Source organism: Littorina saxatilis, linkage group LG1 (assembly GCF_037325665.1).
Source record: "Littorina saxatilis isolate snail1 linkage group LG1, US_GU_Lsax_2.0, whole genome shotgun sequence".
Taxonomy (NCBI): domain Eukaryota; kingdom Metazoa; phylum Mollusca; class Gastropoda; order Littorinimorpha; family Littorinidae; genus Littorina; species Littorina saxatilis.
Window position 1 is genome coordinate 99,230,514 of NC_090245.1, and position 23,844 is coordinate 99,254,357.

Consider the following 23,844-nt stretch of genomic DNA (forward strand, 5'->3'; position numbering starts at 1 on the left):
TTCTAATGTGTACAAATTAAACCTACCGTACTTTCCGGGTGACAAGGCGCTTTGTTATCTAAGACGCACCCCCTTCTTTTAAAAAAAAAATTGTAATCCAGTCACCCATTGGACGCAGGGGGCCAATAGCTGGCGCACCAAAATGACCCCGTTTTTGCCATGAGAGGTGGTTCCCCTGTCATATCTGAGAGAGGAAACACTTCCTGCATCGGGGTCAGTGACCGGTCAGTGACCAAAGGCATTGTGATAGCTGGGTGGCCTTGTTAAAAGACACGACCTTCTTCCCAGGGGTCAATGACCCAGTTTTTGCCATGAGAGGTGGTTCCCCTGTCATATCTGAGATAGGAAACACTTTCTGCATCGGGGTCAGTGACCGGTCAGTGACCGAGTTTAACAGAGTGGAAATCTGCGTGTGCGGCCAGATCAAAGGCAGGGCAGTACCTAGTAGCTGAAACATGCATTATCACAAGTTGTTTGACTGGTACTCAAGCGGTCTCTTTGATTTTTTTCGTATTTCATACACGGATTAGGCGCTTCGTTATACAAGACGCAGGGGTCGAACTCGAGGAAAAAAGTCGCGCCTTATGACCTGGAAAGTACGGTACTTGACAGGGAAATAAGTGTGCGACACGGGCGCTTTCGCTTTCATTGCGTTTTTTGCACTTGTTTTTTTGTTTTTTTTGTTTTTTTGTTGACAAATGTAATAAAAAGTTATAGGATCGGCCCCTAAAAATAGGGTAGGTCGGGTTACCGTAACCACACCTATTTTTTTTTTAGGCCTTACCTTCAGTTTTTCAAGTTTCTGGTGAATTTCTTTCTCAAGAGATGCCACTTCGTCTTTCTTGGTTTTTGCACTTTTCCTCAAAGCATTTGACTTTGCTATGAAGCTGAAGTTCTGCGTGTGTTCAGCCTTTTCTGCAAAAGCATCTGCGCTTTTGAGCAGGTCAGCCGCACAATCTTCGATCTTTCTTTTCTTTGCTTGGAGAGTCTGAATCTCATCCATGTCAGCCTTTCTTTTTTGCACATGTGTCTCGTTCTTCTTCTTCTCTTTCTCTGCCTCCAAGTACTCAGAGTACCTTTGCCGAGCACTAGCAGCATTGTAGAGTAGCTTTTTAGACAACATCACTTTCTCAGCTCCACCTACGTTTGCAATGTGGTCTGTCACATGCCTCTGTGCCACAAGGGTTCTCCGTAGTTGTTTCCCTTGCCAACTTCCGGGAAGGGAAGCAACTACAGGTGACTAGTAATAGTTAGTTCGTCTGCTTTCGTTTTCACTCGATCGTTTATTCTCCCAAAATGTGTATACTGTATTTGACGAAAAAAAAGGGGGTTGCATTTTTTTTTAAATAAGACAAGCTGCTGACGAAATGTATAGGCAACAATTTGGAAAAATCAAGTACTTTTCAATGACTATTTAACAAAACTCTATTTTCAAGCACTTTTCAAGGCCTGGAAAAGGTTTTCCAATTTTCAAGGAGTTTTCCAGGGTTCAAGGACTCTGTACGAACCCTGTATCTAAAAGCTAGTATAATGAATACAGCTTGCTTAATAACTAAATAGTTAGTAATGGTGCAATACTGAAAGGCTAATTTTGTCAGAAAGAAATCATAAATTTGAGCTATTATATTTAGTACCAGTACCTTAAAGGCACAGTAAGCCTCCCGTAAACCATCACAGATACTGTCAGGCTTTTACACACAGTACAAACACCCTTCCATTTGAACGCTCACCAAACGAGAACATCCTAGGTGCATTCCGTAAAGAGCGAGCAATTTTCAAAGAATTTACTTTTGCGTGGTTTATCTTACCCCTGAGCCATCGTGAACCCGTGTGATCAAGTTTCCCTTTTTCACAAAGTAGTCGTCAGCTAGTAATTTGAATGCGACTCACTGTGAGCTTATCTGCAATAGCACGTTATTAAGTACCTCTGACTATGCACGAAACAAACGGCTGTGGTTCACAAGAACTCTAGCGATGGCTTTTGACTGTTCAGAGGAACTGGCGATAGGTATAAACCGTCGTCTGCTACGAGAACCACGACCTTGCGTGACCCTGCTTCCGGGCTTTTCTTTTTTCAAACTGTCAAAACTTCGAATTGTACTGATCTTGTCTTGATGAAAAAAGAATGTTTTTATGATTTAAGAATGTTTGTGTAACAAGCTGTCAATTTATTATTTAGATTTTAAAAGTTAGGTCTAGCGCCAAAACGCACCACGGTGCGATTGTCTCTGACACTCTCTCCGCAAAATTAATTCTTTGAAAATTGCTCGCTCTTTACGTAGGGCACCTAGGATGTTCCCGTTTGGTGAGCGTTCAAATGGAAGGGTGTTTGTACTGCGTGTAAAAGCATGACAGTATCCTGTGATGGTTTACGGGAGGCTTACTGTGCCTTTAACACTTTCGTGACGGGAGGTGACTATATTAGTAATAGCGCTGCAACGCCCACGGACGGGAAGTGACTATTTTAGTATTAGACATACAAGGTACACGACTCGTGATTGCTTCCCGGTTTTTGAAGCTTGCAGTAAATTGAGTTGTTTCCCTTGATACACGTGGTTTTCTCTTCCGGCTTGATCAAATTAGTGCAGATTTGCGTGGTGTTTTCGAACAAAAAAAAATGAATCGAAGGCGAGCCTTGTCACGGGAGGAGATTCTCCGGATGTTGGATCTTGAGGATCCTGTAGATCATGATACATCGTGTCGTTTTAGCCTCAAGAAAGCGATAATAGCAGTGATATTGAGGAAGAAACAGTCCCGTTGTTGCTAGTACGAGTCGGCAACTACACGTGGTAGGGGGTGATACTGCTAGACGAACATGTATCTCGGAATCGTGCAGGAGCTATAGGGGCGTGGCAGCACTGATAACAATGGATGGCTGGAGCCTTCAAATCCTTTTGGAATTGTTCATAGGTGTACAGTTGGTACTTTGTTGTGAAAATGTGACTTATATTCAATATGGATTACCTAGACATCATTTGGTGAGTGTTACAGTTTTGTTTCATTTGAGTCAGGATGCTGTGAGTGAATGCGTGATTTGCTTGTTTTTTTCTTTGTACTGTCTCCTTATTTCTGTGTACAATGTTAACAATATTTCAGCTAATTCATAGGTTTTACACCTTGTTTGGTTATAACATTATTTATAATACTTTCTGTTAAAAAATAACTTTTAAAAAAAGCAGTGGAAAATAAAACACACACAAAAAAACGTTAAAAAACACAAATTATCCCCCTTTCACCCCCCTTTCACCCCCCTTTGCTAAAACAAATCGCGTGACAAACTTATAAATAGCACGACTGAACTGGGCATCCATTTTTGAATTAGTACACAAAATTTGGTGGTGATTGGACTTAATTCAAGCTTGCTAGACAGATTTCTTTACAGTTACTGATTTTTGGGAAGTTTCTTGGTGGCAAGCTTGGGCAGGCAGGACGTTAACGCCGTGGCAGTGCTAGTCACAATAGTGTTAACTATGCACATACCAAGGCATTTTTAAATAATTTTCATTTGAAACTGAAGCCTCCAAAATGATAAACCCACAGATAGGCACTCTTTGATCCAACTGTAACTCTTAATTTTACCTGTTTTTATTTTCAACTTACCACTGACCATAAATTATTAATCTCATGATGTCATCGTGGCAGATTCTCAGTTACCTTTGATAAGATTTCAAGCAGAAGCAGTTTCTTCCTGGTACTTTTATGGCATCAGTTGCTCTGATATTCAAAGTATAAGTTTGAACCATCTGACAAGGCTGAACTGACCTTTGAGCGTGAAAGAACTGCCACAGAAACAGACGTAGGGCTTGGAGTTGTTGTGCATGTGCATATGGCCGTGCAGGTTGTGAAGACGCCCGAACTCTTTTCCTGAAAACATAAACCAGTCATAAGCTACAATGTTAAAATGTGAACAAACTGAGCTTTATTTGAGATTTCTTTTTGTCGACAAAGTAGTACAAACATCTAAATTTAACATTGAGTCACTTTGAAAACAGTATGACATGTTTATCAAAACACTTAATGTCAATCTTTCCTTTCAAATATGCTGAGAGACTTGAATATTTAAAACCTGATTATCTCAGATTTGTGGACATCTTAAAATGGGGATTTCACTGTACTGGCTAAGGGTTCTTTGGAATCCTACTGTAACCGAGCGCACGAAGCGCAACAATCATCTTTGGAGGCAAAGCTAGTCTTCTTCTTCTTCTTCTTCTGCGTTCGTGGGCTGAAACTCCCACGTACACTCGTGTTTTTTGCACGAGTGGAATTTTACGTGTATGACCGTTTTTACCCCGCCATTTAGGCAGCCATACGCCGTTTTCGGAGGAAGCATGCTGGGTATTTTCGTGTTTCTATAACCCACCGAACTCTGACATGGATTACAGGATCTTTTTCGTGCGCACTTGGTCTTGTGCTTGCGTGTACACACGGGGGTGTTCGAACACCGAGGAGAGTCTGCACACAAAGTTGACTCTGAGAAATAAATCTCTCGCCGAACGTGGGGACGAACTCACGCTGACAGCGGCCAACTGGATACAAATCCAGCGCGCTACCGACTGAGCTACATCCCCGCCGGCAAAGCTAGTCAAACAGGGTTTGAGATATTAGAGCTAAATTACTGGCCCTATGGGTATGCAAAGGTTCTGAAGAGCATACAGGGTGACAACAGCAGCCAGACCACGACACAAACAGCTACTCCACAGCCAGACCACGACACAAACAGCTACTCCACAGCCAGACCACGACACAAACAGCTACTCCACAGCCAGACCACGACACAAACAGCCACTCCACAGCCAGACCACGACACAAACAGCCACTCCACAGCCAGACCACGACACAAATAGCCACTCCACAGCCAGACCACGACACAAACAGCTACTCCACAGCCAGACCACGACACAAACAGCTACTCCACAGCCTGACCACGACACAAACAGCTACTCCGAGTAGTACTCCACAGCCAGACCATGACACAAACAGCTACTCCACAGCCAGACCACGACACAAACAGCTACTCCACAGCCAGACCACGACACAAACAGCTATTCCACAGCCAGACCACGACACAAACAGCTACTCCACATCTCACTGGTGTACTGCTGTACCGAAAACGTCGAGCCACTATAGCTCACACTTTGGCAGGGAGACAACTCCATCAATGCAGAGCAACTACCTGCAACAAACGGAACTACTGCGTAACCCTGTTTTACTACTCACCACACAGATTACATCGGTACGGCTTATGGTCGGCGTGCACCACCATGTGAGCCTTGAGGGTCTGCGGCTGGGTGAAGGTCTTGTCGCAGTAGTCACACTTGTAGGATCGCTCAGCCTTGTGTATCAGCATGTGACGCATCATGTTGGCGCGCTGGTTAAACGCACGGCTGCATATCGGACAGCTGTAGGGACGCAGACCCGTGTGTGTGAACTGGTGAGAGCGAAGATGATGCTCCTGGGGAGAATAAAAAACCAAATGTAACCGAGTGCAGGAAGCACAACATCACCTTTGAAGTCAAATGCCAGTCAAATAGGGTTGAGAATTTTAGAGCTTAAACTTAACCCCTTCACTGCCCACCCTGTATGTAATACGTGGTCATTTTCGGTTTGTCCTACGCCCATAACCATATCTCATATGTGGGATTTGTGTCAACAACATTTCAGGACATTTCTGAAAACTAAATGGGAGGTAACCACTGTCCAAGTACTTGTAGGGGTTCTAAACACATTTCTCTCCCATAGACCGTTCGGATAATGCTGTTATACTGTGGCAGTGAGGGGTTAATAGCCCTACAAAAACTGCTATGGGTACTCAAAGGCTCCCAAGAGCATTCAAGGTGACAACAGCAGCTAGCCCCATCAGACACAGCTACTGATATTTTAGAAATTGATAAGGATGTTATAAAATAACGAAATGGCTAAAAAAAAAAAATAAAAAAAAAACCCAGCTACTCCACAGCTGACTGGTGTGCTGTCTTCCAACGTACCAAAAACATCGAACTACTGCAAAGAATGGTAAGGCACTGGACCATTTAAATGTTAACAAAACAAGCCAATCACGAGTATCGGTACATCGACCCAGTGGTCTTTGTTGTGGACAGACACACATAAATAAAGTGAACACGTATCTCAGAAGGCATCGATTGTGTTCAGTCTCCGGTAAGGTGGTCAGACTCAGAGTCATAATGTTTGCTGGGCATGATAACTTCTGGGTACAGAAACAGTCTTTTGTAAGGTGTAATAGTTGACAAAATCAATGACTGCACATGCTGACCTCCATTTTAAGACTCCCTCCTTTTGAAGACCTGATTTTCTCAGAGTTTTGGACGTCTTGAAAGGGGGGTTTTACTGTATATGTGACCCTCCACCACGGAATGAGTCGCATGTCACCTTTGCATGATTTTCATATTTTTACATTTTCCTAAAGAGTTTTTTATGCTCTATGCAGTGGTAAAACCCGTTTTAGAAAAGAGCGACAATTGTTTGAGTTATAAGCCTGTGACTAAGGTGACCCTCACACTGTTACCAGACACTCCCCGGACTTATATTCAGCCTAGCGCAGAACCGCGCGAGGTGACATGCGACTCATTTCGTGGTGGAGGGTCACATATATACTTGTTCAAGTTAGAGCTTACTCTGATTTCACATTCTCTCCATGTAATGTTTTGTTGGTTTTAGCTTTTTCAAAATGCAGGACATTAACCCCTTCACTGCCCACCCCGTAGGTAATACGTGGTCATTTTCTGTTTATCGTACGCCCATAACCGTATCTCATACGTGGGATTTGTGTCAACAACATTTCAGGACATTTCTGAAAACTAAATGGGAGGTAACCACTGTCCAAGTACTTGTAGGGGTTCTAAACACAGTTCTTTCCCATAGACCATTCGGATAAGTTACTACCACTGTGGCAGTGAAGGGGTTAACAAGCAAGCCACAGTTGTGCAGCAATGGCAAGGTCCACATTACTCATCATTCAGTGCAGACCTTTCTCAAACAGTGTCCTACCTTCATGAAGTCCATGCCACACTCGGTGCACATGTAGGGGCGACTGCTGGAGTGGATGACGATGTGGTCTCGCAGCTGGCTGGGATAGCGGAAGCTGCGGTTGCAGTACATGCAGTTCAGGTCGTTCTGGTTTTCGTGTATCAGCTCGTGCTGCTTCAGCAACGCAGCACTTGTAAACTCCTGGAAAACAACAATAATAATAATAATATTACAGAGGAACCCCCCTTTCATGACCTAAAAAAATCTGAGAGAATCAGGTCTTTGAAAGGAAGGAGTCTTAACCACGGGGGGTTAATTTGCAGAGGTTCTGAACAGAAAGTCAGAAAACAAGGCCTCAAAAGGAAGGAGTCTTAACCACGGGGGGGGGGGGGGGGGGGGGGGGGTGGTTAATTTGCAGAGGTTCTGAACAGAAAGTCAGAAATCAAGGCCTCAAAAGGAAGGAGTCTTAACCACGGGGGGGGGGGGGGGGGGGGGGGGGGGGGGGGGGGGGGTTAATTTGCAGAGGCTCTGAACAGAAGGTCAGAAAACAAGGCCTCAAAAGGAAGGAGTCTTAACCACGGGGGGGGGGGGTGGTTAATTTGCAGAGGTTCTGAACAGAAAGTCAGAAATCAAGGCCTCAAAAGGAAGGAGTCTTAACCACGGGGGAGGGGTTTAATTTGCAGAGGTTCTGAAAACAAGGCCTCAAAAGAGAGAGTCTTAAATTAAAGGACCATAACAGGCTCTTTAAGGTCAGATAAAGCAGTTGGGGTTGATTTAATGATAAGATGCAACAAGTCGCGTAAGGCACAATAACAACATTTAGTCAAGCTGTCGAACTCACAGAATGAAACTGAACACAATGCAACGCAGCAAGACCGTATACTCGTAGCATCGTCAATCCACCGCTCACGGCAAAGGCAGTGAAATTGACAAGAAGAGCAGAGTAGTAGTTGCGCTGAGAAGGATATAGCACGCTTTTCTGTACCTCTCTTTGTTTTAACTTTCCGAGCGTGTTTTTAATCCAAACATATCATATCTATATGTTTTTGGAATCAGGAACCGACAAGGAATAAGATGAAAGTATTTTTAAATTGATTTTGAAATTTTAATTTTCATATTAATTTTTATATATATTTAATTTTCAGAGCTTATTTTTAATCCAAATATAACATATTTATATGTTTTTGGAATCAGCAAATGATGGAGAATAAGATGAATGTAAATTTGGATCGTTTTATAAAAACAATATTTTTTTTACAATTTTCAGTATTTTAATGACCAAAGTCATCAAGTAATTTTTAAGCCACCAAGCTGAAATGCAATACCGAAGTCCGGGCTTCGTCGAAAAATTACTTGACCAAAATTTCAACCAATTTGGTTGAAAAATGAGGGCGTGACAGTGCCGCCTCAACTTTCACGAAAAGCCGGATATGACGTCATCAAAGACATTTATCAAAAAAATGAGAAAAACGTATGGGGATATCATACCCAGGAACTTTCATGTCAAATTTCATAAAGATCGGTCCAGTAGTTTGGTCTGAATCGCTCTACACGCACGCACACACACACACACACACACACATACACACACATACACACACACATACACCACGACCCTCGTCTCGATTCCCCCCTCGATGTTAAAACATTTAGTCATAACTTGACTAAATGTAAAAACCGATCAGTAAATCTCAGGTTTTGTGTTGCATCAGTCTAATTTTACACAAAATGCATGCTCAAAAAGCAGCCAAATTCGTCTGCTACGCGAGACTTCAAATTCCCCGCAGCGGCAAGCTCTTGGCTGTGACGTCACAGGGGGGAGCCAGAAGCGAAAGTAGCAACGCTCGGTGTGCGTCTTTGCTGCAGCTGTGGATGCGCGCGTGCTCCCGACATCATGCCGAGAGCGTGTGCTGCTGCCGAATGTTCGGAGTTGCAAAAAAAAAGACTCAGGCTTGAGTTTTTATTTGTTTCTATCCGACTGGGTAACAACTACAACGACGACAATAACACTGACAACAACTCGAAAACCAAGAACAACTACAATGTCAACAACAACAGCTTTACACTGATAAACTGTAGGTGGAACACGATTGATTTGACACGTTACAACCTTGATTTCATCTACGACGACGACAACAACAACATCAACTTAAATTCGAGAACATAATTATACGTCTTCAACAACATAGCCAACAACAAATCCGATAGAACTTCAACTACAATCACAACAGTGATCATGGGCTGCCTAATCTATTTGTTGAGTCTGGCAGACATTTTACTTCCACCCTTGAGACTGAGAGAGAATGTTTTTTCCTCGTACACTTTGTGCCTCAAACCTGACTAAGAGGATACAATTCTACATTAATCCCCGATTATCAACCCAAATAGGTGGGACACTTCCGTCTCAACTCGGACGCCGCTGTAAGAACGATCTCCAGTAACAGACGCTGATAACGATACAGCTATCTGCTCGCTCCTAAGCCACTCCCCCAGCCTGTATGTCTACACACTGGCACCAATTAAACCTCCAACTGAGCTGTTAACCCGTGGTTTGTAAAAATGTAAAAATATTGTACAAATTACGTCGAACCTAAATCCGCGATTTGTAAAAAAATTAAAAAAAATAAAAAATAAAAATTCTCTATTCAGCCTATTGTCCCATTGCTGGGAAATTCGGATCGCTTCCTCCCAGTGGAAAGCTAGCAGCAACAGAGTCGCGCTACCCCAAAGTCAAGGGATCCATTAGATTTGTTTTTCTTTCTTTTTCCATTTACAGTAGTCCCTTCCATTTCCGGCCCTTTCGTGGGCGTGAACCTGCCTGGAGCGGCCAGCTTTCCCATGACTAATGAGTTTTCCTTCTATAATTGACTCTTAATGGCCGTTAACCTGTCTGACGCGGTCAACGGTCACTGATTTTTGCCCTAAGGTGCCCCTCTTACTCGACAGGAGCCGCCACTTAACGGCCACTTGTCACGTTCGCGGGCGAGCGCCTGTGGCTCTCCCCGCCCACCCACCTCCCACCTCCCACCTGCTATCTGGCCGTTAGAAATCAGCACCTGTCCACTTTCTATAACTGTTAACACATGTATCGCCTGTTAATAAAGCTGACGAGTCAAACTCAAGATTGTTTTTGTTTACATTGGAGTGTGAGCGATCGCTGCGTGTTTGTGTTTGTTTGTTTCGTGAATGAAGACGTGAGTGATTGTTGAGTGATTATTTGAAGCCTTTGCAAGCCCGTCAAGAATTTGTTCAGTCAGTCAGTCAGTCTTTCAGAATGGCAACACAAACTCCAACAAAGAAAAGACTGGTGCTGACTTTAGAGCAAAGATCGAGTGAAGGTTATTAATTTCAGCAGAGAATACTTACGCATGCGCAAACTGTAAATACAGACATGCGCATACATGTACATTTACGGTAGTCACTTCCGGATCGATCACAGCTGATGTGAGTTTGAAACACTTGTTTATCTGACACTCAAATACATATATAATAATCCAAACAACACACATAGAAACATACGAAACAATAGCTTAGCCAGGACGATCGAGTTAAACACGCAAATAATTAAGATGTATAAACAAAAGCAAAACTAACAGAGACAATGAATCGGCGGCTCGTGGATGATCGCTTTCTTTTCTTCATGAAAACTTGATCGTGTTTTTGGTTTTTTTTTTGGAGGAGGAGGGGGCCTGTAATGAACGGCCACCTGATATTTGCGGTCACCTTTGCAATGACTAATGGGTGACCGGATATGGCAGGTACTACTGTAGTTATTTTCCTTCATCGCTGGCGAATTCGGATCGCTTCCTCCCAGTGAAAAGTTAGCAGCAACAGAGTCGCGCTTGTGGTCCAAGTTGTGGAAATTTCCAAGTTGTGGAATGTGTCAAAGTTGTGGTGAGTTGTGGTATGTAAGATGTGGAATGTGTCCAAGATGTGGTATGTGTCCAAGTTGTGGTATGTGTCCAAGATGGGGTAATGTGTCCAAGTTATGGTATGTGTCCAATATCATGTGTCCAAGATGTGGAATGTGTCCAAGTTGTGGTATGTGTCCAAGTTGTGGTATGTGTCCAAGTTGTGGTATGTGTCCAAGATGTGGAATGTGTCCAAGTTGTGGTATATGTCCAAGTTGTGTATGTGTCCAAGATGTGGTATGTGTCCAAGTTGTGGTATGTGTCCAAGATGTGGAATGTGTCCAAGTTGTGGTATATGTCCAAGTTGTGGTATGTGTCCAAGATGTGGTATGTGTCCAAGCTGTGGTATGTGTCCAAGTTGTGGTATGTGTCCAAGCTATGGTAATGTACTGTCCAAGTTATGGTATGTGTCCAAGTTGTGGTATGCATATAAGATGTGGTCTGTGTCCAAGTTGTATGTGTCCAAGATGTGGTATGTGTCCAATTTGTGGTATGTGACCAAGTTGTGGTATGTGTCAAAGATGTGCTAATATCGTTATGTGTCCAAGTTTTGGTATGTGTCCAAGTTGTGGAATGTGATGGGACAATAAAGAAATGGAGAAAAAAAATCTGATCGATTCACTGACTTTCGGGTAGCGCAACTCTGTTGTTTCTAGCTTTTCACTCGAAGGAAGCGACCCAAATTTCCCAGCGATGGGACAATAAAGAAAAGGAAGAAAAATCCCAAAGATCTCCCTTGACTTTGGGGTATCGCGACTCTGTTGCTGCTAGCTTTCCACTGGGAGGAAGTGATTCGAATTTCCCAGCAACGGGACAATCTAGTAATGATATGGAGAAAGAAAACAAAATCAACGGAGTCGCGCTACCCAAAAATCAAGGGATTTTGTTTTTGTGCCTTGACTTTTGGGATGACAAGAAGATATCGGGAACATTAACGTGAAAAAAAATAAATGATTACAAATCACGGGGCGCGCAGACCCTTGATTTTAACTCCCAGGCTCAGCAGCTAAAGTTGCTTCTATGAATACGGCTTCTGACGTCATCAAAAATTTTACCCAGAATTCACCACTTCCGTACTCGCGCGGACGTTCGAGATACAATGGCCGCCAGATCGGAACGCGAAAACGCTTCGCTTCAGCCATGAAATTTGTCGGATTATGGCCTAAACGATTCCGAAATAAACTAAACCCTGTGACGGAAGGTGAGAAAACAATTTCCTACGGCATGCATATGTCTGGTTAACCTAAGTCATGCCAAAACGCAAATAAACGCATTTTTGACACCAAAAATAGCCTGTTGGGGTCCTTTCAGGGGTCTAGCCTGTTGGGGTCCTTTCAGGGGTCTTAAAAGGTGGGTTCCACTGTAAGTGTTAAGCATTATCTAAACTTGAATCGCACATCCGCATTAAACTGATAAAACACTAAATATTTGCTTGTTAGACGATTTCAGGATTTACAAGGAGAAGGGAGATGCGTCCCACAGCAGACAAACAACCTTAACAGGAAACACATAGTCGAACATAAAACACATAGTCTACCAGTTAAAACAACTATTGCAGAAAATAACTGACTCCGATGTGTGTTCTGTTCCGTGTGAGAGGTTTTGTTAGCGGGGCGCAACTCTTCCACAATGCTTGCAAATCCTGACAGCGTAATTTCCCAAAATCGTCTATAAACGTCATCTCTGCACTCACCTCTCCACATTCGGCACAGCAGTGGTCAGTGAAGATCCTTCCACTGATGTGCCGCTCCTTGTGAATACGTAGCTCGCTGGGGAAAGTGAAGCCGCGACCACACTCGTCACAGCAGTAGGGCTTGGTTTCCTGGTGAACCGTCAGATGGCGCTTCAGGTGACTGATCTGCGTGAACCCCTTGCCGCACGTCTGTAAGGGGAGAGAAGAGAATGAGACACATTGTAATAAATTAGCACAACTACAACTTAGTACAAGAATGAGAATCGGCCACATTCAAAAATTCAGTGTGACCCCCCAAAAATGCCAACCACTTAAAATTAAATGCATCCTAAATGTAAGGCTAAGGATGAGGGTAAGATGTTAATATAGTCCAATGAGGTTGCCCTCGTGGACATTCCGATTGCTTTCTCTCTGGGGAAAGCCAGCTGCCATACAGTACAGCGCTACCCATTTTAAAAATAGTTTTGAGAGGGCGGAGAGAGAAGAGAATCACACATTTGAAGATATTAGAAGAATCAGAATCAGATACATTCAGACAATCAGACACGTTCAAAAATATCAAAAGACTGAGAATCAGTCACATTCAAAAATATTAGAAGACTCAGAATCAGACATATTCAAATATATTTGCAGTCTGAAAATCAGGCATATTCAAAAATAATAGAAGACTATGAGGATCAGAACTTTCAAGAATAACAGACAACTACACACTTCAGGCAATATTCACTGTCAGTGTCACTGTCAGGGAAATTTCTCTCGCAATTCAAGATTGTGAACAAAGGGAAACAATCACTTACATCCAGACAATTTTTGTGCGGTGTACACAGGTGTCTGATCAGGGAATTGTTGATGTCAGTCTGATCATGTCGTCAACGGAGAGAACAAAACCAGTAGTCAAGGAAAATGCTGCATGTGCCAGCACACAGTCATGGTCATATATATATTAAGGAAAAACCTGTTGTTTATTTGTACTAAGCGTTCAACTAACAAAATATAAAGTAAAATCCCCCATGTTAAGACCCCTCCAATTTAGATCTGCTTTCTCAGAATTCTGTCGACAACGTCTGTAAATTGACTTACATTTGAACACTCCATCCCAGTCTTTTGAGACCTCTGTTTCTCAGATTTTTCAGGTAAAAAAAGGGCCCTAGGGGGAGGGGCGGGGGGGGGGGGGGGCTGGAAGGGGGGCGAAGTCTATGACAACTACAAGTGCAACATACCCTGGCCATAACAAAACAAACAAACAAAACCCCAAACAAATTAACAAAAAACTACAGTGGAACCTCCATTTTAAGACCCTTTTCAGATTTAATGTTCATAACCTCTGTAAATGTACCCCCATTTTGAAACTCCCTCTTTTTCAAGACCTGATTATCTCAGATTTATGGAGGTCTTAAAAGGACCGAGTTCCACTGCACAACATAGAACAGCAACAACAATCACAACATAGAACAGCAACAACAATCACAACATAGAACAGCAACAACAATCACAACATAGAACAGCAACAACAATCACAACATAGAACAGCAACAACAATCACAACATAGAACAGCAACCATTACAACATAGAACAGCAACAACCATCACAACATAGAACAGCAACAACAATCACAACATAGAACAGCAACAACAATCACAACAGTGTACTCAAATCACGCCTACATGGCAGGGTAAAAATGGTCATAGACGTAAAATCCCACTCCTGCAAAAACATGATTGTACGTGGGAGTTTGAGCCCATTAAATGCAGAAAAAGAAGTATACTCACATCACAGACGTGCGGCCGCACTTTGTCGTGGGTCAACATGTGCGTGTTGAGGTGGCTGAGCTGCTTGAAGTACTTGCCGCAGACGAGACAGAGGTGCGGCTTGATGCCGTTGTGGTCCAGCATGTGCATGACCAGGTTGTGCTTGGTGGTGTACGACTTGTCGCACAGCTCACACTGCCACCGCTTCTGTTCGCCGTACGTGATGCACTGGGAGTCGTCGATACGGATACTGATCTGCAATGACAAGAGAATTACAAGCATTCAGGATACGAATAATGATCTGCAATGACAAGGGGTTTACAAGCATTCAGGATACAGATACTGATCTGGAATGACAAGAGAATTACAAGTGTAACCGAGCACCCGTAGCACAATTACCTTTGGAGGCAAAGCCATTCAAACAGGATTGAGATTTGAGAGCTAATTTTCTTAGCCCTTCACAAACTGCTATGGGTACAGAAAGATTCCCAATAGAATACAAGGAGTCAGCAGCAGCTAGACCCTATCACAAACAGATCTTTCCAATTGACAAGTGTCTAATCGGCAACTGACCTACCAGAAATGTGGAGCTACTATAAATAGCCCAGCTCAAGTTGTCAAGGCCGGCAGACAACTCTGCAGAGAGTCTGCTCAGTAGGGTGACGCGGTAGTCACCCGGCCACACAAGCATTCGGCTGAGCTCTCTGTTTTCTTCCCTTTTTCTTCTGCGAGCACAATTGTCTTATATTTAAACTCCGCATCATACGCTATTAATCAGGCATGGGAATTGGAAAATGTAAAAAAGGCTGAAAATGTGTAAGTAATATCAAAGTCGACAGCACGATGCGCCCAGCCTGGTCCGGGGGCATGCTCCCATGGAAAAATTCTCCAAAGAACCCAAATTGTGCAATTTGGTGTCATCTGAGCTCCAATTTTGCCATTAAATTCAGTTTTTAGGACCATTTTTGCCTCCCCCATTTATTTTTTCGGCGGACACTTTTGCTTTTTCGGCGGAACAAAAAAAATAATCGGCGGAAATTTGCCTTTCGGCGGACAATTCCCATGCCTGATTAATGCTTCGTTTTGGGCATGGCTGATGTGGACTCAGCGAGTAATCGCAAAAATATTGTCGTCAGCCAGTGATCACAATACTGCTTGCCATGTCATAGTCATGCAAATGCATAGGACTAAGATACTTTTCTCCATCTTACAATCCAGTAATCTTACCTCCATCCTCTCTTGCTCAGCAGCTCGCACTTTCTCCATCTTACAATCCAGTAATCTTACCTCCATCCTCTCTTGCTCAGCAGCTCGCACTTTCTCCATCTTACAATCCAGTAATCTTACCTCCATCCTCTCTTGCTCGGCAGCTCGCACTTTCTCCATCTTACAATCCAGTAATCTTACCTCCATCCTCTCTTGCTCGGCAGCTCGCACTTTCTCCATCTTACAATCCAGTAATCTTACCTCCATCCTCTCTTGCTCGGCAGCTCGCACTTTCTCCATCTTACAATCCAGTAATCTTACCTCCATCCTCTCTTGCTCAGCAGCTCGCACTTTCTCCTTCCTCTCCTCCATCATTATCTCAAAGTTTGCGTCGTCTTCAATGCTGATGTTGTCGGGGTTCGTTCGTTTCCGCAGAGTACGACCCCTGGATGAGGTCGTCGGCTGTGGGGTCATTGCAACGCTGGCTCTACGGCTTCTACGCGTCTGAACCCCAGAAGAAGGGTCATCGGTGTTGGAAGAGTCCAAGTTGTCTGCAGGGGGCGTCTTCAAGACATTTTCCTTCAGGTCGTCACATGGGTCGTGACTAGTGCTCGCTCGTGGACTGTGTGTGGAATTGACAAGCCTCGTTTTTACCCCAGAGTTCTGCCGGCTCATGATCGCCACAGTTACCACTGTGGCGTTGTCCCCAACGCAGGTTGTCATCACAGCTCTTGCAGCGGCCTCTCCAAAGCTCGGAGAAACTACGGTCTTGGAATTGCCTCGTTTAGCATAGCCCTCTCCTTCGATGAAGCCTTTGTAATGATCATCAGTCCTCTTGATGGGCATGGGGTGGAAAGGCAGCATGCGGGGAGAAGAGTTGTGTGTCGGGAACCCTCCCTTGCCGTCTTTAGGGTTAACGTTGGCGTACTTTGGATCAGCAGGGAGATAGGGCTTGTCAGCAGAGACCAGCTCCTCTTCCCTTCCGTCCTGGCCTGTCTGTGTGCCTTGCGTGACCAAGGGAGTGTTTCTCGTCAGACACTCGAACACCTCAGGCTCTCTCAGGCTGATGCGACCTGCCTTGAAGAACGGCACCACAGTCTGCTTCAGGGGAAACCCTGACCCTGGGTCCGGCCGTGGCTGTGCGAAGTGTGACTGCTGTATCAAGGTGTGGTTCTCATTGCTGATGGTCCGGGGTCGACCTCTGCGTCTGGGGGAGGTGTGGCTGTGAGGGAAGCCGGCTTGCATGCTCTGCTGAGGCGTAGAAGCGAACATGGGCATCTGCCCAGGCATGGAGTGGGGGAAGCCCATGCCGTGAGGAATGGCTCCCAGGATGTGACTCTCTCTGGCGGACAGCATGGGAGGCATGGGAACCTGCTTGGTCTCTATGGCAAGGGCGTGTGCTGCTGCCGCTGCTGCTTCCTGGGCCAGCATTGTTGCTCTTCTTTGAGGCTGGCGGCGCCGCTGCATGGGGGTCACTTCACTGCCGATCATCATGGGGGGCATGGGGTCTGAGGGGCCTCCAGAAAAGTCCTTTTCTTCTTTATAGCTAGGCCCTGAAGACAGGTTCCTGTGTGACAGCTGAGTCATGGACCCAGGCCCCCCGTGCTGCTGTTGTTGCTGTTGGTGTTGTTGCATGGATGGAGGATGAGGCATCTGTCCAGGAAAGCATGTCTGCATGGGAGGAGGGGGAGACTGGATGGGGGATTTGTATCCACTGCGACCTGGTGAATGCTGAGAAGATTTCTGTTCCATTATTCCGCTGTTGGTGGCTTTCATACGATCTGCGCCTTCATTGTGTTTGACATCCTGCCCGCCCCCGATGGCTGAGTGCATCAGGTTTGACGGTGTGTTGGGGAACACTGGCATGGATGACGGCATGACGCTCGGCGACGACGAAGCAGGCGATGACATGACGGCGCTGTAGCCGGGCATGTTGTCCGACATCCCATCCATAACACCACTCATACGTTCCCCTCCCCCGTCAGAGCTTGGCATCTGTTGGGGAAACATGTCCATGAAGCCTGACATTCCTCCCGGGGTGAACGGGTGGCGGGACGACATCATGGGGTTGAACGACCCGGCGCTGCCACCCCCTCCACTGTACCCGCCCCCTGAGAATCTCGGCAGGTCCATTCCACCGCCGCGATGAGGCATCATGCTGGCCTGAGAGAACATGGCATCGCGCGACATGGCTGGGTTAAAGGGAGGAAACTGGCCCATGCCAGGCATGAGAGACGGGGGTGGTGCCCCCTCTCCATCTCCTGCCATGGAGGTCTGAAAGTCCATGTTGCCGAAGTCGTCTCCGCCCATGCCGAAGGCGAAGCCGGTGGCCATGTTGTCCATGGCTGTGTCCTTGCTTGGCTTTCTGTCGCCCTTCCTCTCTGGAAACATACGAAACAAGGGAAATGTGTGAAGAAAGAAGTCAAGTATTTTGGTGGTGTGGTAAGTGGATATATTCAAACCTCAACGCAACAGACAACTAATTTCACAACACCTGGACTGAGGTGGGACATGGTGGTATAAGTGCAGGGCTCCCCAAACTGTCCGTCTCTGTGTCCAATTAGAACCCGAGAAAAAACCGTAATAAAAAAACAAGAAAGGTATGTTATTGGAACGTTTCATTATGACAAAACAAAATGTTACAGTAACGCATTGATCTTCGACCCAGCGGTCTTTTAAGTGGACACGCAGACAGACAAATAATTAATACAGAAAATGATTTCTTTCTTTATTTGGTGTTTAACATCGTTTTCAACCACGAAGGTTATATCGCGACGGGGAAAGGGGGGAAGATGGGATAGAGCCACTTGTTAATTGTTTCTTGTTCACAAAAGCACTAATAAAAAAATTAGCTCCAGGGGCTTGCAACGTAGTACAATGTATCAGAGACAGTGACAAAAGGTCAGGTGTCATGTCTACTGTCCCGAATGACACACGATTGCTGACATTTCACCATTGCCAAAAGAATAAACAAAATAAGAAATAGGTAGAAAATGAATGTAAAAACTGACTTTAATTGGTGATCAGTATTTTCTATACCACTAACAAATAATCTACTTACACATAGCTGTTTGACAAATGTATGTTGCATGGGACACACTGACATGAAAGTGGAAGATTTGTTTCCCTCTAGAACAAGAAGGGCAAAGCCCATACGACTCACATGCTTTACACATTTTCCTACCAAAATACATGTGACCTTGACCCAAGGTCAAGGTCATCCAAGGTCATGCAACACAAAGCTGTTAATTCAAGACATAGGAAGTACAATGGTGCTTATTGGCTCTTTCTACCATGAGATAGGGTCACTTTTAGTGGTTCACTACCTTATTTTGGTCACATTTCATTAGGGTCAAAGTGACCTTGACCTTGATCATATGTGACCAAATCTGTCTCATGATGAAAGCATAACATGTGCCCCACATAATTTTTAAGTTTGAAACAGTTATCTTCCATAGTTCAGGGTCAAGGTCACTTCAAAATATGTATACAATCCAACTTTGAAGAGCTCCTGTGACCTTGACCTTGAAGCAAGGTAAACCAAACTGGTATCAAAAGATGGGGCTTACTTTGCCCTATATATCATATATAGGTGAGGTATTCAATCTCAAAAACTTCAGAGAAAATGGGAAAAATGGGAAAAATAGCTGTTTTTTAGGCAACATTTATGGCCCCTGCGACCTTGACCTTGAAGCAAGGTGAAGATGCTATGTATGTTTTTTGGGGCCTTGTCATCATACACCATCTTGCCAAATTTGGTACTGATAGACTGAATAGTGTCCAAGAAATATCCAACGTTAAAGTTTTCCGGACGGACGGACGGACGGACGGACGACTCGGGTGAGTACATAGACTCACTTTTGCTTCGCATGTGAGTCAAAAACTACATATCAAGTTACAATTTTTGTGCTCTTCCATTCCAGTTGGCAATCAATTGTTAACGCATGTTATAAGAAAAAATAGAACGAAAACAGATTAGATAGAATGAAAAATGTACTGGTGATGTCATTTGGGACATACTGACATGAAAACGTCACCTTTTGTCATTGTCTCATTACCTTTCTGGGAGAATGCAAGTTTCCAGTACAAAGGACTTAACATTTCTTACATACTGCTTGACTAAAATCTTTACAAACATTGACTACACATGCAGTAAATGAAGATGGCATAATGTCTATTACGCACACAAAGTAACAATGATGGCATAATGTCTATTACGCACACAAAGTAACAATGATGGCATAATGTCTATTACGCACACAAAGTAACAATACAAACAAAAATGTGTTTTTAACAATACAAACAAAAAATGTTTTTGGATTTCTGCTCATCTTGCCTGACTGAAACCCTCTTATTTGTATTGTTTTATTGTTCTCTTTAAATACCATGACAGTAGGTGTAAGTCCTTCAATATAATGCACAGGAAACCAATCCCAGTACAGTGAAACCCGGCTATATTGAAGTGGCACGGGACCCGGGAAGACCTTCAATATAGCCGGAACTTCAATATAGGCAATTCTCGGTTATATTGAATTTCCCTCCTTGTTCCTTCAGAAATTCAATATAACCGAACTTTTTTTCACTATACGTTCTTATTTCCGTGTCCACACATTGCGTTTGATGTGAGGTATATTAATCTTTCACCTGTTGGCTGTTGTTCTTCGAGCCTCCTTGCTTTTTTCTGCACACACTCACACACACGCACGCCCCCCTCCCTTACACACACAAATACACATTCCCTATTCCTCAGCTACTTCCTTTCTTTTTTTTGCAGGCAGTTTCCAGCTTCTGAATAAGCTCGATTTTTCTTTTAATTGTCAGACTCACCCTTTTTACATTTAGTCAAGTTTTGACTAAAATGTTTTAACATAGAGGGGGAATCGAGACGAGGGTCGTGGTGTATGTGTGTCTGTGTGTGTGTGTGTGTGTGTGTGTGTGTGTGTGTGTGTAGAGCGATTCAGAGTGAACTACTGGACCGATATTTATGAAATTTGACATGAGAGTTCCTGGGTATGATATCCCCGGACGTTTTTTTTATTTTTTGGATAAATATCTTTGATGACGTCATATCCGGCTTTTTGTAAAAGTTGAGGTGGCACTGTCACACCCTCATTTTTCAATCAAATTGATTACAATTTTGGTCAAGCAATCTTCGACAAAGGTTGGACTTTGGTATTGCATTTCAGCTTGGAGGCTTACAAATTAATTGATGACTTTGGTCATTAAAAATTCGAAAATTGTAATTAAAATTAATTTTTTATAAAATTATCCAAATTTACCTTTATCTTAGTCTTCATCATTTTCTGATTCCAAAAACATATAAGAATGTTATATTCGGATTAAAAACAAGCTCTAAAAATAAAAATTATAAAAATTATGATTAAAATTAAATTTCCGAAATCGATTTAAAAACAATTTCATCTTATTCCTTGTCGGTTCCTGATTCCAAAAACATATAGATATGATATGTTTGGATTAAAAACACGCTCAGAAAGTTAAAGCAAAGAGAGGTACAGAAAAGCGTGCTTTGCAGCACAGCCCATCCACTACCGCGCTAAACAGGCTCGTTAATTTCACTGCCTTTTGTACGAGCGGCGGACTACGGTCATTGTGAAAAAAATGCAGTGCGTTCAATTTCATTCTGTGAGTTCGACAGCATGACTAAATGTTGTTATTTCGCCTTACGCGACTTGTTTGTTTTGCAGCCATTTTTGCTAGTGTACAAAGGCAAACTACTCGCATGAACAAGAAAAATTAAGTCGGGGAGATCTACGCACCACAAGACTTTATGGCGTAGCTGTCAGAGGCCCGCGGTATTGTTAGACTGTAATTGTTATCAGAGATCTCCTGACTCGAAAGTTGATGCTGATCTGGCCTCTCCCCTTCCTCAACTGATTGCGCTGACAGAGGCGTGTCATATCATTCGGCGCCCGCGCAGTCATTGTTCTTAAAAATAAAAAGTTAAACAAATCTTTGGAGCAAACATTTAATATAGCCAGGTAAAAACGTCCCGTGGGCTGAATTTTTGTTTCAATATAGCCGGGATTTCAATATAGCCGACTTCAATGTAGCCAACATTTTTTAACAAAGAAAAAGTAGAGCTTCAGCCGGGACCTGAAAAATTCTTCAATATAGCCGGGATTTCAATATAGCCTACTTCAATATAGCCGGGTTTCACTGTACAACCTTGGCAACAAACGTATATTTTCAGGGAAAACCCAGTCATGAAAAAAACAATACCATTGATCCTGAATCAACCATTTCAAACAGAGAGAGGAAAAGAATAGCACAATGGTAGTACATTACTGTCCAATACTTTGAACTTTGTTTGTGGAGATGAAAGACAAAAATACAAAGAAAGAACAAACAGTAACATACACATTGTGTGACACAAGAGAGAGAGACATGATTGTTTGAAAAAAGAACAGACATTGAAAGACATTTTCTGAGAAACAATTTTCAACACCTGAAACTAAACTGACACATTTTTGGGGTCATTTTTTCATTCTCTCAGTCTCAATGACTTTTTCTGGCTTTAGTGTTGTACATTCAGGCATGGAAATTGAAAAAAGTAAAAAAGGCTGAAAATGTGTAAGTAAAATACCAAAGCCCCCCCCCCCGGAAATTTTTTTTCTCCAAAGAACCCAAATTGTGCAATTTGGTGTCATCTGAGCTCCAAGTTTGCCATTAAATTCAGTTTTTAGAACCATTTTTGCCTTCCCCATTTATTTTTTCGGCGGACACTTTTGCTTTTTCGGCGGAAGAAAAACAAAATTCGGCGGAAATTTGCCTTTCGGCGGACAATTACCATGCCTGACATTTTTTGTTTGTTCACTTTAAAGATTATTTTGTACTGTATTTTGAAGACGTTTTATCAATCAAAATTGAATTGAATTTGTTGTTGTTGTGAGGGTGACAGAATAAGCAATGCAAACATGGTTTTATTGAGGGATAACTCAATAACAAGAAAAAATAGAAGAACTCAGAACTCAGAACTTTATTACATGAGGATAATGGTTTTAGGCTTAGCCTAATCTTCCAACCTATCCTTGGAACATATACAGAGAATAATTGTAAACAAAAGCAAAGACTGCGAAGAGAGAGAGAGAGAGAGAGAGAGAGAGAGAGAGAGAGAGAGAGAGAGAGAGAGAGAGGCGGAGGGAGGGAGGGGGGAACGAACGAACGAACGAACGAACCAACTTTATTTTTCGAGGGTAATGGAGTAGATACAGCAAAGATCTTTTTTCATCCAGCCCTCGCCCAAGAGGGAATTAACTAACCAGTGCATAATATTAAAGCAGAAGAAGAAGCAAAGCAAAAACATAAAAACATGGTTATTAAATCAGACAAAGAGGAAAAAAAAAATGTTCATAGCATACATGGTCATTGGTAATGGTATACATTAAAACACACACTTTGACACACACGGTCACATGCACACAGACACACACAGACATACATGCACATACAGACACACACGCACACAGACACACGCACACACACATACACACACACACACACACACACACACACGCACGCACGCACACACACACACACACACACACACACACACACACACACACACACATGTACACATTGTACACATAATCATTAAAAAAACAAACTTAACTGAAATGAAATGATTATACAAGTAGATCTTCATGTACTTATCAAACAGCAGTACCTGATCGAGGCATTAAGTGCCACACGACGATGAAAGCATATACAAAAAAGTATGTCTTCTAAAACTGGCAACAGAAAGTGGCTGTCTGAGAGAGACTGGTAAACCATTCCACAGAAATGGACCTGAATATGCCAGACTAGTTTTATACAAGTCAATTCTAGGGAGGGGAACATTTAGAGAGAAAGATAGAGAGCGGGGGAGGGAGATAGAGAGCGGGGGAGGGAGAGACACAGAGGGAGCGGAGGAGGGAGAGACAGAGAGAGAGCGGGGGAGGGAGGGAGAGAGAGAGAGAGAGAGCGGGGGAGGGAGAGAAAGATAGAGAGCGGGGGAGGGAGAGAGAGAGAGAGAGAGAGAGAGAAAGGGTCCGGGAGAGAAGAGTGGAAAAGAGAGAGGGTGGGTGGGTGTGAGTAGCCACATAGCCAGATAGCCAGACGGACAAAGAAGATGAAAGATGTACATGTTCTTGAATGTAAAACAATCTTAGTTTTTTGTGCTTCATTTTTGAAGGACAGAGATAAAGTTTCTCTCTAGCTGTAAGTGTAAGTGAACATGAAAACTCCCTTGCCCAAAAGGCAAGCAGTTGCTTTAACTTGCTTGCTTTAAGACTTACACATGCA

The 23,844-nt window shown here is 43.4% G+C and overlaps 1 protein-coding gene across 1 annotated transcript in view; it reads right to left on the reverse strand.

Moving 5' to 3' along the window:
* LOC138947248 (uncharacterized) overlaps positions 1-23,844 on the reverse strand; it is a 33,525-nt gene that overhangs the window by 3,173 nt on the left and 6,508 nt on the right. Inside the window, exons 2-7 of the mRNA XM_070318690.1 lie at positions 15,865-17,924; positions 14,359-14,592; positions 12,589-12,777; positions 7,006-7,185; positions 5,218-5,452; positions 3,763-3,864 (exon numbers count right to left, since the gene is read on the reverse strand). Coding sequence (XP_070174791.1) covers positions 3,763-3,864; positions 5,218-5,452; positions 7,006-7,185; positions 12,589-12,777; positions 14,359-14,592; positions 15,865-17,886 — 2,962 coding nt within the window. The 5' untranslated portion in view covers positions 17,887-17,924. The remainder of the gene's footprint in view (positions 1-3,762; positions 3,865-5,217; positions 5,453-7,005; positions 7,186-12,588; positions 12,778-14,358; positions 14,593-15,864; positions 17,925-23,844) is intronic.